This window comes from Salvelinus alpinus, chromosome 4 (genome assembly GCF_045679555.1).
Source record: "Salvelinus alpinus chromosome 4, SLU_Salpinus.1, whole genome shotgun sequence".
Lineage (NCBI taxonomy): Eukaryota > Metazoa > Chordata > Actinopteri > Salmoniformes > Salmonidae > Salvelinus > Salvelinus alpinus.
Window position 1 is genome coordinate 57247219 of NC_092089.1, and position 17245 is coordinate 57264463.

The following is a 17245-nucleotide window of genomic DNA, read 5'->3' on the forward strand; positions in this document are numbered from 1 at the left end:
TAAATGTTTTGTGCAACTGACTTAACTTTAAGGAACAAGATGATTTTTCCTTCCTTCTCTGTTATGCACCTTAATATTTCAAGAAATCGAGATGAGAAGGAAGACAACTAGAATCACAAATAATTTTCTTGCCTGAAGGTGTTTCACTTTACTTCTGTTTGCAATTGTATTGTTCTTGTTATCTTATTAGACTGTGGATCTGCTGCAGGGAGCATAGCTGCTTCTGAGGTATATGAAGCTTTTCTAAATGGACTAAATTGATGTTGTCGGAGGTATAAAGTTCACACACAATATTGCGGGAGCGTTTGATGAACATTTTGGGAAAAGCTTGTCCTAAGTGATTATGTGAGTGAATATTTTAGTCCTCAGGTGTTCCAGGAATGAATCATAGCTTGATTGCTGGTGTATTCTTTTTATTTTAAAGCACATACTGCAGGTGTGTGTGCTTATACCTGTGTATGTGTGTCTTACCGCGCATGCTGCAGGTGTGTGCCATGCGTGCTGCAGAGAGGGCCACACGCTCATCCTCCTGCAGGGTACTCTGGTCAGTGAAACTGCGCTCCATCGAACCCATGTTACTCTTCTCCTGACGGTACGTTATGGGTGTCTTATTGATGTTCACTGGCTTCCTACAAACACACAGAGAGGGAGAGGGAGGGGGAGGGGAGAGGGGGATAGAGAGAGCAACAGTTTTATTTGGCCACTGAAACTCTTCATTGGCAGCGAGAGAGCACAAGCATGTGAATGATCGATTGGCAAAACAATGGAAAAGTAGGAGGGTGGCAGGACCAAACCACAGCCAAAGCAGCTAGACCAGCCTCTAATTGAATATGTCAACGTTTTCCCCTTTAACGAGTAAACCATGTCACTTCCTGTCAGAGCAAATGTAGCAATCATGCCGCTAAAAGCAAACTTCATGGTGGCTTAGTTTCTTCTCCAGTGTTGTGCATGCCATAGGTGTGGACTCGAGTCATATGACTTGAGACTCGACTTCATATAAAATTAGACATATTTTTCATAGGCCTAGATACACAACATAACCAAAAGTATGTGGACACCTGCTTGTCGGGCGCTGATGTTGGGCGATTAGGCCTGGCATGCAGTCTGCGTTCCAATTCATCGCAAAAGTGTTAGATGAGCTTAAGGTCACGGCTCTGTGCAGGCCAGTCAAGTTCTTCCACACCGATCTCGACAAACCATTTCTGTATGAACCTCACTTTGTGCATGGGAGCGTTGTCATGCTAAAACAAGAAAGGGCTTTCCCCAAACTGTTGCCACAAAGTTGGAAGCACAGAATCGTCTAGAATGTCATTGTATGCTGTTGCATTAAGATTCCCCTTCACTGGAACTAAGGAGCCTGAACCATGAAAAACAGCCCCAGACCATTATTCCTCCTCCACCAAAGTTTACAGTTGGCACTATGCATTCAGGCAGGTAGCGTTCTCCTGGCATCCGCCAAACCCAGAATCGTCCGTTGGACTGCCAGATGGTGAAGCGTGAATCATCACTCCAGAGAACGCTTTTCCACTGCTCAAAAGTCCAATGGCGGCGAGCTCTACACCACTCCAGCCGATGCTTGGCATTGAGCATGGTGCTCTTAGGCTTACTGCTCGGCCATGGAAACCCATTACATGAAGCTCCCAACTAAGTTATTGTGCTGACGTTGCTTCCAGAGGCTGTTTGGAACTCTGTAGTGAGTGTTGCAACTGAGGACAGACGTCTATGCGCTTCAGCACTTGGCGGTCCTGTTCTGTGAGCTTGTGTGGCCTAAAATTTCACAGCTGAGCCATTGTTGCTCCTACACGTTTCCACTTCATAATAACAGAACATACAGTTGACCAGAGCAGCTCTAGCAGGGCAGAAATTTGACAAACTGACTGCTAGAAAGGTGGCATCCTATGACGGTGCCACGTTGAAAGTCACTGAGCTCTTCAGTAAGGCCATTCTACAGCTAATGTTTGTCTATGGAGATTGTATGGCTATGTGCTCAATATTATACACCTGTCAGCATCGGGTATGGCTGAAATAGACAAATCCACAAATTTGAAGGGGTGTCCACATACCTTTGTATATATAGTGTATTTTAATTTCTTGTGAATAGGGGGGCGCTGTTTTCACTTTGGAAAAAATCATGCCCAAATTAAACGGCCTCGTACTCTGTTCTAGATCATACAATATGCATATTATTATTACTATTGGATAGAAAACACTCTGACGTTTCTAAAACTGTTTGAATTATATCTGTGAGTAAAACAGAACTCATTTGGCAGCAAACTTCCATACAGGAAGTGAAAAATCTGAAAACGAGGCTCTGTGTCAGGGCCTGCCTATTCAACTGGCTTTTATTTATGGATCTGTATGCACTTCATACGCCTTCCACTAGATGTCAACAGGCAGTAGAAGGTTGAATGGGGTGTCTAGCTTGATGTGAGGCCGAATAAGAGCTTTTGGAGTGGCAGGTCCGGTCTTTTGTCAGTTTTTGACGGCGCGCAGGGGAACCACACATTGTCTTCTGAAAAGCGTTCGGTATACACTACGAATTGCTCCGGCTCTCATTTTATTGGATACATATGAGAAGAACATCATAAAGTAGGATTTTCAACCGAGTTTGACCAGTTTATTCGACGTTTATTGGGAATTTGGGAATTTTTCATTCCAAGCGCCAAGAGTTGATGGGCATGTTCGCGCCACAATGCTAGCCAAAGTTGCTAATTCGACAGAAGAAATGGACATTCTAAAACCAAACAATGATTTATTCTGGACCTAGGACTCCTTGCACAACATTCTGATGGAAGATCAGGAAAAGTAAGAGAATATTTATGATGTTATTTCGTATTTTTGTGGTAAATGTTGGCTCCAACAAGGCGGAGAATATGTGAGCGCTGTCTCACAATACTGCATGCTGTATGTTGTACTAAAGTTATTAAAAAAAATCTAACACAGCGGTTGCATTAAGAACCAGTGTATCTTTCATTTGCTGTACAACATGTATTTTTTAGTAAAGTTTATGATGAGTTTAATTTATGATTAATTTTATCTATATTGCTGGGTTTTGTGAAAGCTATTTTGGCGGTGAATAAATGGCGTTGTGTGTTTGGCTATTGTGGTGAGCTAATAGAAATATATAAATTGTGTTTTCGCTGTAAAACACTTAAAAAAATCGGAAATATTGGCTGGATTCACAAGATGTTTATCTTTCATTTGCTATACACCATGTATTTTTCATAAATGTTTTATGATGAGTATTTGCGTATTTCACGTTGCTCTCTGTAATTATTCTGGCTGCTTTGGTGCTATTTGTGATGGTGGCTGCAATGTAAAACTACGATTTATACCTCAAATATACACATTTTCGAACAAAACATAAATGTATTGTATAACATGATGTTATAAGACTGTCATCTGATGAAGTTGTTCAAGGTTAGTGATTAATTTTATCTCTATTTCTGGGTTTTGTGAAAGCTACCTATGCGGTGGAAACATGGTGAAAACATGCCGTTGTGTGTTTGGCTATTGTGGTTAGCTAATAGAAATACATATTGTGTTTTCGCTGTAAAACATTTTAAAAATCGGAAATGATGGCTGGATTCACAAGATGTTTATCTTTCATTTGCTGTATTGGACTTGTGATTTCATGAAATTATATTATATGATATCCCTGTCCCATTAGGCTAGGCTATGCTAGTCAGCTTTTTTGATGAGGATGCTCCCGGATCCGGGATGGGTATCACTGAAAGGGTATTAATAGGCTACATATAGGGAAAGGGGGTTACCTAGTCAGTTGCACAACAAAATGCATTTAACCAAAATATGTATTCCGCATTTATCCCAACCCCTCTGAATCAGAGAGGTGCAGGGTCTGCCTTAATCGACATCATCGGTGCCCGGGGAGCAGTTGTTGGGGGTTAACTGATGCTTTAACAGACTAGAAACGATATGAACTGAGTTCTCCCTACAACATGCCTGCTCAATGTGTAAATGTATGTTTTTTTAACTGTCGTGCTTTGTGTTTTATTTGTAAATGTGTCTTTGTATGAAAATGAATGTGCTGCTATATTGGCCAGGTCTCAATTGAACAATCGTTTTATAATCTCAATGAGACTAACCGGGTTAAAAAAGGTTAAATGAAAATAAATTAAATGTATAATGCCTGTTCGGCATGACTGGAAACTCTCAACAACCCTCTTTACCGAATTGAGAAATGTCCACCTATTTCTGAATAAGCATAGACCAGACTCTGAATCTGGGGTTGGAACTAAGCTCATGAGGCATTTATATATTTCTCAAGAATTAGGGGTATATACAGTGCTCTTATTGGTACAGTGAATCATTTTTTGTCTTTTGGCTCTATACTCCAAAAGTTTGGACTTGTAATCAAACAATGACTATGAGATTACAGTGCAGAAAGTTACAGAAGCACAAATATTATACCCCCCCAAAAATGCTAACCTCCCCTGCTATTGTAATGGTGGGAGGTTAGCATGACTTGGGGGTATGATATTTGTGCATGTGTAACTTTCTCACTCATCATTCATTTAGGATTATCTGTAATCATGGTAGCATCCACATTCATGTAGAAGTGTTTAGAAACATATTCTATTCTTATATTCAATAAAAGTGACAAATTGTTTACCATTCATTTCTATTGGGCACAAAATCATCTGAAACACAACCAAAACAAACAGCAAATGCATCCGACAAATTTGTAGTCACAAGATTGCATACTATGAATTTGAAAATGCTAATTCTTATTTTTTACTACTTTAAGACACATATACTTTAACACAAGTGAATTTGTCTGAATACTTTTGCTCCCCTAAAATGGGGGGACTATGTACAAAACTGCTGTAATTCCTAAACGGTTCACCCGATATAGATGAAAATACCCTCAAATTGTTTGATTTCAAATCCAAACTTGTCAAGTATACAGCCAAAAGAAGAAAAAAACTTCACTGTCCCAATAATTACAAAAAAATGTATTTAAATATCATAGAGTGGGCCATTAAAAAGCGGGCAAAACCCAGACACTCCCCTCAGGGCAGTGTCAAGTCACTCCTGTGAAAGGGAGTATATGAGTAGGGTTTAACGTCTGGGTCATATGCTGCCATAAAGGTGTGTGGGGCGACCCTCTCGTTGTCACCATCTGCGGGGAGGTGAGACCTTTGGGAGCTAGCGGCTAGGCTAATCATCTCCTAGAGCACAGCTTTCCCTCCCAATTATCCTCTCATTTATGGATCACGCTTCTGCCCGGCGTGCGTAATTACAGTAAGCGAGTAATTGAATTGTATTTGCATTTAATTAAATATTTCACACTCAAACAAGCCCTGCAGATGAGAGCGGTGTGGTCCCTCTGATACACCATAAGGGTGTACCCCTCTCTCTCTCTCCCTCCCTGTCACATGTGCTCTCTTCAAAACAACCTGGCCCTTTGGAAAGGCAAATACGAGTTCTAGGGAAGACTCGAGAGTAGAATCTAAAGAATAGCATCAACATTCTACAGATACACAAGCATGGTTTGTGTGGTCCAGAGAATTGTCAGTTAGGAAACAACTTATTTACCACCCTGTGTGGTAATCCTGTGCCTCTGAGGAAAGTTAACTATTTGGCTAACTGAGTGAGGACCGAGAAGTGGTATAAAAATGTGCGCCAGTGACTCACCCCTTCCTGATGATGATGATGATGGCCCCCAGGAGCAGGATGAGCACCACCAGGCCCCCAGCACACACCCCCAGGATCAGCCCCATCTCCTCTGAGTGTTGGGACACCTCCAGAGCCTGCCGGTGGTCCTTACAGGCCGCTGAGAGAGGGAGATGAAGGGAGGGGAGGAAGCAGAGATGGAGAGGGATGAAGGGAGAGAGAAAGGAGGTGGGACAGAGAGGGGGTGGAGAGAGAGAGAGCAAGAGAGCGAGAGAAACAGAAAGAAGGAGAGATACAGACAGAGAGGGTTGAAAGAGGGGTGGCAGCTAGCCTAGTGGTTAGAGTGATGGGCCAGCAACCAAAAGGTTGCTAGATTGAATCCCCGAGCTGACAAGGTAAAAATCTGTCGTTCTGCCCTTTAACAAGGCTCTTCCTAGGCCGTCATTGTAAATAAGAATTTGTTCTTAACTGACTTGCCTACTTAAATAAAATGTTACAAAGAGGGGGACAGAAAAAGGGATATAGGAAGAAATGTACAGGCTTAAAATGCAGATCAATAATCAATGCTTATCATACACAACAGTCATCACTGTCAAATCCTGACTCGTAATATAGAAATGGCTGGACTTACCCTGACTGTTGAGAAAAGATAGACATTTTCAAAACAGACTGACTCTTCACCACCACATCTGTGCATTCATATGCACGGTTTAATTTATTTATACGGCAGTATGTTTCAAGGGACAAATATTACATATTGAAACTCTCGGCTACCAGAATGTACGATAAAAACAATTACAAAGGGTGTGTGGTGCCCACATCAATAGCTCCTGCTAATATAGACACATTGTGTTCATTAGACAAGATATTTGGATGGGAGACACAAACAGACCACTGTAATGTGAGAGCTTTTCAATAGGTGAATCATACTGGATATTTCTCTGCTCTTTCAATAGCCATGGGGAAAGGTTTGCGTCTTCTTGACAATAAGAGCCCTTTGTGTCTTCGAGTGATACACAGGAAAGGAGGTTTGAGATATACTGTATGAGGCCAGGGATAAACGTTGTCTAGGACTGGGGGAATGTTTTGTGGAGGGTCTTCACAAACTTGCCGCACTGAGTACCTGGGTCGTGTTCAACAGGCACCAAACAGAAGAACACAGACTGAAATAGAGAGGGCCTACCTAGACCTTTTCGTTTTTCAATTGTGTGCCCTAATGAATGTGACTTTGAAGACAAAGACCTTCTGTACAACCACAGAATGTTTAATGCCACATCAAGACAATACTAATCTAAATCCAAGACGATAGTGTGGTTTATTTAAATACACACGAGTACAGTAGAGTATGGGTGGCAGGTAGCCTAGTCGTTAAGAGCGTTGGTCCCATAACTGAAAGGTTGCTAGTTTAAATCCTCTAACTGGCAAGGTGAAAAAATCTGCCGTTCTGCCCTTGAGCAAGGCAGTTAACTGCTCTTTGGGCACCAATGATGTCGATTAAAGCAGCCCCCCGCACTTCTCTGATTCAGAGGGGTTGGGTTAAATACGAAAGACATTTCAGTTGAATGCATTCAGTTGTGCAACTGACTAGGTATTCCCCTTTCCCCAGTATAATTTCAAGGTGCCCCAGTGTCTAAGATACAGGAAAGGCCATTATTATAATAGCAAGTTACTCATCTCACTGGCACAAAGCTCTACACTTATGGAAATGGGAGGAGAAGCAAGAAGCTTTTTTTGTCTTGTAGCAGGAACCCACTGATCTACTTTCTCTGTGTAGTGTCAGCCTCTCCTTACGGCCCAAGCAGCCCTGCAACCAGCCCTACTGTGCCTTCAGGAACAGCACAGCCATTCTCTAGTGGAGGAGAAAGTCAGAGCTGGCCTAAGGAAAGAGGTCTAGATAGCTAGCTAGCGGTTGGAATGAAGAGGCTCACAAGAGCAGAATGAGATCTGGGGCAGAGGCAAGAGGAAAGGGAAAAGAAGACATGTTTTAGCCCTCTCCTTGTGCAACCAGGCCCAGGGGCATTTCATTGACCTCATCCCTATGGGAGAGAATTCTTACAGTAAAGTTTGTGGTTGGTGCCCAGAGTTTTTCTTATGAAAAATCACCAAATACTGTATATGACTCGTTGCATTTGATCAATACTAAGGGATAGCCCCAAAGTTTTAGCAGCCTTGTATGTACTCTAACACTAATGTTTTTACAGTCTATCACATTTATTCAGATAATTACCATGGACGTCATTGGTGTACAGATCACATAGACTAATGGACTCTGAGCCTTATAAATCCTCTGACAGAGTGGATACAGCCTTGGGGTTCCTTATATGAGTATCACAGGTCATAATTTTGTGTATCACAAGTATGCTTGACATGCAAGGGTGACAGGGATAACTAATTCAGCCAGCCTCCCTTCAGAATGTATTTAAACACTTTGACTTAAGCCACATTTTGTTATGTTGCAGCCTGAATACAAAATTGATTAAATATATTTGTTTTTCTCAGCCATCTACACACAATAACCCATAATGACAAAGTGAAAACATGTTTTTAGAAATGTGCGCAAATTTATTGAAAATTAAATACAGAAATATCGAATTTACATAAGTATTCACACCCCTAAGTCAATATTCTGTAGAAGCACTTTTGCCAGCGATTACAGCTGTGACTCTTTCTGAGTAGGTTTCTAAGAGTTTTCCACACCTGGATTGTCAAATCAAATCAAACTTTATTTGTCACATGCGCAGAATACAAGTATAGACCTTACCGTGAAATGCTTACTTACAAGCCATTAACCAACAGTGCATTTCAAGAAGTATTAAGAAAATATTTAACAAATAAACTAAAGTAAAAAATAATAAAAAGTAACACAATAACATAATAATAACGAGTCAGTGTGCGGGGGTACAGGTTAGTTAAGGTAATTTGTACATGTAGGTAGGGGTGAAGTGACTATGCAAAGATAATAAACAGCGAGTAGCAGCAGTGTACAAAACAAATGGAAGGGGGGGTCAATGATGAATTGTTCAGCAGTCTTATGGCTTGGGGGTAGAAGCTGTTAAGGAGCCTTTTGGTCCTAGACTAGGCGCTTCGGTACTGCTTGCCATGCGGTAGCAGAGAAAACAGTCTATGACTTGGGTGACTGGAGTCTCTGACAATTTTATGGGCTTTCTTCTGACACCGCCTATTACATAGGTTTTGTTGCAGGAAGCTAGGCCCCAGTGATGTACTGGGCTATACGCACTACCCTTTGTAGCGCCTTACGGTCAGATGCCGAGCAGTTGCCATACCAGGCGGTGATGCAACCGGTCAGGATGCGCCAGATGGTGCAGCTGTAGAACCTTTTGAGGATCTGGGGACCCATGCCAAGTCTTTTCAGTCTCCTGAGGGGGAAAAGGTTTTGTTGCGCCCTCTTCACTACTATCTTGGCATGTTTGGACCATGATAGTTTGTTGGTGATGTGGACACCAATGAACTTGAAACTCTTGACCCGCTCCACTACAGCCCCGTTGATGTTAATCCTTGGAGTTCTGTGCACAAGTATTGTGCAACATTAGCCCAATATTTTCATCTAGGATTTTGCATGTGCTTAGCTCCATTACGTTCATTGCTTTATCCTGAAATACTCCCCAGTCCTTAACGATTACAATCATACCCATACCATGATGACACCACTATGCTTGAAAATATGGAGAGTGGAACTCAGTAATGTTTTCTTACCCAAATACTGTATAACACTCTGAATTCAAGGACATCAAGTTAATTGCTTTGACACATTTTTTTTCAGTATTACTTTAATGACTTGTTGCAAACTGGATGCATGTTCTGCAATATTACTTTTTTTAAAGGCTACCTTCTTTTCACTCTGTCATTTAGGATAGTATTGTGGAGCAACTACAATGTTTTTGATCCATCCTCAGTTTTCTCTTGTAACTGTTTTAAAGTCACCATTGGCCTCATGGTGAAATCCCATGAGGCCAACTGAGTTATGAAGGATGCCAGATTCTGGGTGTGTTGATACCCCATCCAAAGTGTAATCATTAACTTCACCATGCTCAAAGGGATATTAAATGTCTCCTTTAAAAAAAAAATCTACCAATAGGCACCATTCTTTACGAGGCTATGGAAAGCCTCCCTGGTCTTTGTGGTTGAATCTGTGTTTGAAATTCACTCCTCAACTGAGGGGCCTTACAGATAATTGTATGTGTGGGGTACAGAGATGAGGTAGTCATTCAATTATCATGTTAAACACTATTATTGCACACAGATTGAGTCCATGCAACTTATTATGTGACTTGTTAAGCACATTTCTACTCCTGAACTTAAATGCGTTTGCCATAAGAAAGGGGTTGCATACATATTCACTTTTCATTTTTACAAATAAAGTAAAAATGTCAAAATGTCAAAAAACATAATTCCACTTTGACATTATGGGGCATTGTGTTTAGGCCAGTGACAAAACAAGCTTAATTTAATCCATTTTAAATTCAGGCTGTAACACAACAAAATGTGGAAAAAGTCATGGGGTGTGAATACTTTCTGAAGGCACTGTAGTTGGCAGAAAATTAATTAAAGACTTTGTTCATACCAACACAGAGAGACAGAAGGCATATATAAATTAAATTCATCATGTGAAATACAGGAGTAGGCCTATATTTTTCAACCTAATAACATGGCTGCGGGTGAAAAAAATGGATTTATTTTACTGACACCCTGGACAGAGACGATCATCTTGCCACATTTAGTATGGGAATTTTTATTAAGCCAAACATGACATTTTTCCCATATTAATCCATACACCTGCCGGCTAGCTGAGAGCTGAGACATTGGCACTTGGAGAAGAATTGTCTATTGTGATGGGAGCTGCCAAGAGATTGTTAATTAAACTGTCACCTGGAAGTTGATAAGTAATCTCCAGCTTTGTTAACTAAGCCCAATTAATTTGTCTCCACTTTGCTGATCAAAGGCTGATTAAAAGTAACGCTTCACAACCAGAAAATTCAGTGATGCAGCAGCAATCATGTTTAACGTTAGAGGGATCACATAGATACAAAATGACTAACCACTGATGTGTTGTACCCTGAAATGTTTAATAATCTGGTTATTACGTTTCAGGTAAGACACAAATGCAGACTGTGTTGAAGTAATAATGTTCATTACAGCAACAGGGGCAGGCAAATGACAGGTCAATGCAAGCAGGGGTTGATAATCCAAAGTAGTGGCAAAGGCACAGGACAGCAGGCAGACACAGGGTCAGGTCAGGAAAAGGTCGGAAATCGAGAGTAGGGGCAAAGGCACAGGACGGCAGGCAGGATCAGGGTCAGGGGCAGGCAGAGTGGTCAGGCAGGCGGACTCAGAGTCAGGACAGGCAATGGTCAAAACCAGGAGAGCGAGGAAAAGAGAAACTTGGGAAAAGCAGGAGCTGAGACAAAATGCGGATTGACTTGACAAACAAGACGAACAGACAGGGGATAAGTGGGGAAGATGGGCGACACCTGGAGGAGGGTGGAGACAAGCACAAGGACAGGTGAAACAGATCAGGGCGTGACACTGGGGAGTCCTATTTGTCAGTTTAGTTACATCAGTTGTAGTTTCTAAAGCTGGTCTTCCTACTTAACCCTGTATGACAAGATATTATTTCCTGTTTTTCAAGAAGGATGTTAAAAGGCTGATTAAAAGTATCTCATGTTGATCATAACCAATTTGAAAGCTATTTGGGGGTTAAAATACAATGTGGCTGAATGTTCAAATACATTTTCATAGGGTTCTCATCAAGGCCCTTTATGTCTCTCTCTCTCTCTCTCTCTCTCTCTCTCTCTCTCTCTCTCTCTCTCTCTCTCTCTCTCTCTCTCTCTCTCTCTCTCTCTCTCTCTCTCTCTCTCTCTCTCTCTCTCTCTCTCTCTCTCTCTCTCTCTCTCTCTCTCTCTCTCTCTCTCTCTCTCTCTCTCTCTCTCTCTCTCTCTCTCTCTCTCTCTCTCTCTCTCTCTCTCTCTCTCTCTCTCTCTCTCTCTCTCTCTCCACCTACAGTATGTGCCAGAGACAAGAGGCACGTACTGTTTAATGTTCATCAATGTGTCGAGACGTAATTAATCAAAGCCCAACTGGGTGTCTGCGAGGAGCAGATGGAGTGAGACTCAGAGCTAAAATGGCTTGCCTTGCGTTTTGGCTTCATGCTTCAAGAGAGCCTGGTCTCTTTCATTACTCAGTCACAAAAAAGACGCCTTCACCGAAAAGTACACCTTGCCAAGTCAATTTACTAGCAAGACTAGCTTACTGTAGCAGCACTATGATAACTATAAATACATGACTATTAGTCACCACGATCCGACAGCGCACAACAGTAGTGGGGGAGAGCCTGTCGTGCCATCAGGACTCAACTTCTATGCCCTTTTCATGTTCTTTTGAGTCCATGTGGCAGGGTGATAGAGAGTGGGAGGGAGGAAGGGCGAGAAACATTGCTCATAATGATGGGCTCAGGTAGTTACATTTGTGTTTTTGATGTGAAGGGCCCTTCTTGAGCAGACGGGTCAAAAGCCCTCAGATGTTTCCCTCCCCCTCCGAGTAGTGTAGCTGTCTGACGGGAACAGTGGAACTGCCTTTGATATGGTTGTGTTCCCCCAAACAAGCATGATGAAAGCCTGACCTCTAATCTCTCCCTGCTTGTTGTCCTTTTCTCTGAAGGCAAGGAGAGGAAAGCTCACAGGAGTCTGCCTCATCACTAAACAACATGGATCTTCAGAGAAGTCTCCCTGCTTCTCCCACATGCTAAACTCCATCTACTGTAAATGTCTGGAATACCAGCACAAAGACTAGTGTCTGGACCTGAACCCACCACATCTTTTCATCTTTGGAGTTGCATTTAGAGTGTAAGGTCAACATGCTACAGTAAAGCCTATAGGACTTCAGAGACTCGGGGAGATCCATAAAAGGTCACTGTTTTGTTCAATGAAAATATTCATGTTGAATTACCTTTGCGGCCTATTCGGATGCAGTTTATTCTGCTTTCCTGAAAAAAAGAGAGAATACAGAGATCAGAGGTGGGAACATTGCCAATGCTTTGCATTCTGTAGAATGCAGAAACGATGAACCTAGCATTATATATTATTTTGGCTTAACCATAATGAAAATTGTATTTTGACAATCAAATCACAAAGCAAATTATCTTCAACAGATGAAAATCACTGTTGGATTGTCTTACATCTTTAGTGGTCCCGTGTGGCTCAGTTGGTAGAGCATGGCGCTTGCAACGCCAGGGTTGTGGGTTCATTCCCCACGGGGGGACCAGGATGAATATGTATGAACTTTCCAAATTGTAAGTCGCTCTGGATAAGAGCGTCAGCTAAATGACTTAAATGTAAATGTAATGTTTAGGGACCAGCATATTGGATTGAAAGACACTCAAAATAGAGCCCCATGAGTGGAATACTGAGGAGGCATTCAATCAACTAAAATGATAGTCACTTACAATGATATATGACCAGTGAATGTCAATCAATATGAAAGGCAAGATTTGAGGTGAAGTGTTTAAAGAGAGAAAGGAAGATTTGATGAAAGGGAAAGTAACTGAATTGAGAAGATGGCCCTGGACCAATATGCCGCTATAAAAAGGAATTAATTTCCTTCAAATTTCAGCTGATGACATCTTGGTGTTATGAAAAGGACCTTTGTCGAACAACACTAATGAGAATTAAGACCGTAATCCAATTCTGTCTTGCCACCTCAACGAGGAGATGCATTATCAAATTAAGATTTACAGACGCTAATTCAGGCCTTATGGGACAATTATGCAAATCTGCCCATCCAGAAAGGAGCAAGTGCCCTCTCAAACTGCCTTTTTTTATTGAAAATCCATTTCAAGCTGACTTCCTCCTAAACCCACTCTTAAACCTATGGCAATGTTTTTTTCCTAAAAAGTACAGACACGTAGGGAGGCATATTGAAGACACACACACACACACACACACACATAAACGATCCACAAACAGACTAAAACATTCACACACTTTCAGCTCTCTTTTTTAGTATCAGTAAACGCTATGAAAATGTAATTGCAGGATGCTTTGGACATTCAAATACAATGGGTTCTTAGAAGACTATCAAGACAGACAGAAACCAGCCCATAAAAATACAGGGGCAATTCCTCACTGCATCAAGGCAATAATTTGCAGGAATCTATGCAGGAATCCAATGCTGATTTAACACTTGTGCTTAATACAGGCAAAACAAAATAAATGCTGTTTTTAAACTCGCGTAAGAACGTTTCAGATTAACTCATTAGATGGTTCTCCAATCGAACGTGGCCCGCATATAAATACTTTGGCTTGTGTTATAGTGACAGGACAATGACTCATCCCTGATTGTAGAGTCACTGTCGCAGGACTTAAACCCGCATCCTTCCACTCAATCAAATTCATGAAAGCGACCATGCCCAGCCTGGCTTTCCAAAAGCAGATCTGTCAGCAAACTCCAAGCAAATAAATTATGAAGACTTTCAAACCATTCTGGGTGATGGGGAATAAGACTGAGCAGACTTCGTTTACTACATTTGACAGAAAAATGTGTAATGCAGAAAGTAGAGGTGATATATTGCAGCTCAAATCATCCATACTGGCACGTCGTCAGTCTGGGTGTAGAAGGCAGAAGAGGGGAGTTAATTGGTGATCTGGAGAGCAGAAACAGATAGCCCACATAGGGGACACTGATGCCCTGCCGCCAACACAAACTGTGCCAGTCATGCCAGAGGGGTTGGCATCCCTGGCAGCCATCGTTACTACAGTACACTCAGGTTAGCCTGTGTGAGTGTGCCTTTAGGAGACGCACTGGGTGTTGTGACTGAAATGCTGCCCATGCTATGGTCTTCAAAGAGCCAGTCAGAATGCACCATCTTTCAAGTGCCTCTTTACATGCATCAATCAAAGCAATTGCACAGAGGCGTGACAGCAAACCTCCAGCTCATTAGCATGAGTAAATGCCAAATATTGTTAGTCTCTTTCACTTTTTAAACGTCTCTGCCAATGTTTATAAGGACCACTCGTAGCCGTAATGTTGATCCTTAACCAAGCTTATTCAGACCAAAATAAAACATTTGTGATGCTGAGATGTAATTAACCAAACACAAAAACGTAAGGAACATTAAGGAATCCTAATTTAAGGAATTAGGATTATAAAATACATATTTTATTGGTCACATACACATGGTTAAACATAAAGGAAAGCCGCACACTCTAGGAGCTCAGATGCAAAAATGTAATTATCAACATTTCGACAGCCAAGCTGTCTTCATCAGGGTATAAGGTTACACATACACATGGTTAGCAAATGTTATTGCGAGTGTAGCGAAATGCTTAAGCTTCTAGATCTGACAGGTAATATCAACAATTGCACAACAAAAACCTAATACACACAATCTAGTAAAGGAATGGTATAACAATATATAAATATAAAAAATATGGATGAGCAGTGACAGAGCGGCTAAGACGCAATAGCTGGTATAGAATAGATAGTGTAGGATACAGTATACACATGAGATGAGTAATGCGAGATATGCAAACATTCTTAAAGTGCCGTTATTAAAGTGACTAGTGTTCCATTTATTAAAGTGGCCAATGATATCAAGTCTGTAAGTAGGCAGCCGCCTTTCTGTGCTAGTGATGGCTGTTTAACAATCTGGATGGCCTTGAGATAGAATCTGTTTTTCTATCTCTCAGTTCCAGTTTGATGCACCGGTACTGACCTCGCCTTCTGGATGGAGGCGGGGTGAACAGGCAGTGGCTCGGGTGGTTATTGTCCTTGATAATCTTTTTTGCCTTCCTGCGACATCTGGTGTTGTAGGTGTCCTGGAGGGCAGGTAGTTTGCTCCCGGTGATGCGTTGTGCAGACCGCACCACCCCCTGAGAGCCATGTGGTTTTGGGGCGGTGCAGTTGCCGTACCAGGGAGTGATACAGCCCGACAGGATGCTCTCAATTGTGCACCTGTAAAAGTTAGTAAGGGTTATCGATGACAAGCCACATTTTTTCAGCCTTCTGAGGTTGAAGATGTGCTGTTGCGCCTTCTTCACAACACTGTCTGTGTGGGTGGACCATTTCAGTTTGTCGGTGATATGTACCCCGAGGAACTTAAAACTTTCCTACTTCTCCACTGCTTTCCTGTTGATGTGGATAGTGGGGTGCTCCCTTTGCTGTTTCCTGAAGTCCACGATCATCTCTTTTGTTTTGCTGACATTGAGTGAGAGATTATTTTCCTGACACCACACTCCGAGAGCCCTCACCTCCTCCCTGTAGGCTGTCTCGTTGTTGTTGGTAATAAAGCCTACCACTGTTGTGTCGTCTGCAAACTTGATGATTGAGTTGGAGGTGTGCATGGCCACACAATCGTGGGTAAACAGGGAGTACAGGAGGGTGCTGAGAATGCACCCTTGTGGGTGTTGAGGATTAGCAGAGTGGAGATGTTGTTTCCTACCTTCACCACCTGGGGGTGGCCCGTCAGGAAGCCCCGGACCCAATAGCACAGGGCGGGGTCGAGACCCAGGGTCTCAAGCTTAATGATGAGTTTAGACGGTACTATGGTGCTGAATGCTGAGCTGTAGTCAATGAACAACATTCTTACATAGGTATTCCTCTTGTCCAGATGGGATAGGGCAGTGTGCAGTGTTCTGGCGATTGCATCGTCTGTGGACCTATTGGGGCGGTAAGCAAATTGAAGTGGGTCTAGGGTGACATGACAGGTAGGGTGGAGGTGATATGATCCTTGACTAGTCTCTCAAAGCACTTCACGATGACAGAAGTGAGTGCTACGGGGCGATAGTCATTTAGTTCAGTTACCTTAGCTTTCTTGGAAACAGAAACAATGGTGGCCATCTAGAAGCATGTTGGGACAACATATTGGGATAGGGATTGACTGAATATGTCCGTAAACACACCAGCCAGCTGGTCTGTTTATGCTCTGAGGATGCAGCTAGGGATTCCGTCTGGGCTGGCAGTCTTGTGAGGGTTAACACGTTTAAATGTTTTACTCACGTCAGCTACGGTCAAGGAGAGCCCACAGCAGGAAAAGAAGGTGTTACGTTTGTCTGGAAGCAAGACGTCGATGTCCGCGACTGGGCTGGTTTTCTGTTTGTAATCCATGATTGTCTGTAGACCCTGCCACATATGTCTCGTGTTTGAGCAGTTGAATTGCGGCTCCACTATGTCTCTATACTAACACGTTGCTTGTTTGATTGCCTTACAGAGAGAATAACTACACTGTTTGTATTCAGCCATATTCCCAGTCGCCTTGCCATGATTAAATGCGGTGAAACGTGCTTTCAGATTAGCGCGATTGCTGCCATCCATCCACGGTTTCTGTTTAGGGAAGGTTTTAATAGTCACAGTGGGCACAACATCTCCTATACACTTCCTTATAAACTCGCTCACCGAGTCAGCGTATACTTCAATGTTATTCTCTGAGGCTACCCGGAACATATCCCAGTCCACGTGATTGAAGCAATCTTGAAGCGTTTAATCCAAATGGTCAAACCAGCGTTGGATAGACCTAAGCACGGGAACTTCCTGTTTTAGTTTCTGCCTATAGGAAGGGAGCAACAATATGGAATCATGGTCAGATTTGCCAAAAGGA

General features: G+C 42.2%; 1 protein-coding gene across 1 annotated transcript in view; it reads right to left on the minus strand.

Annotated features, from left to right (window-relative positions):
• LOC139574025 (receptor-type tyrosine-protein phosphatase U-like) overlaps nucleotides 1-17245 on the minus strand; it is a 198019-nt gene that overhangs the window by 83903 nt on the left and 96871 nt on the right. Inside the window, 3 exon segments of the mRNA XM_071398144.1 lie at nucleotides 472-629; nucleotides 5659-5797; nucleotides 12601-12637. Of these exon segments, the coding sequence (XP_071254245.1) occupies nucleotides 472-629; nucleotides 5659-5797; nucleotides 12601-12637 (334 nt within the window).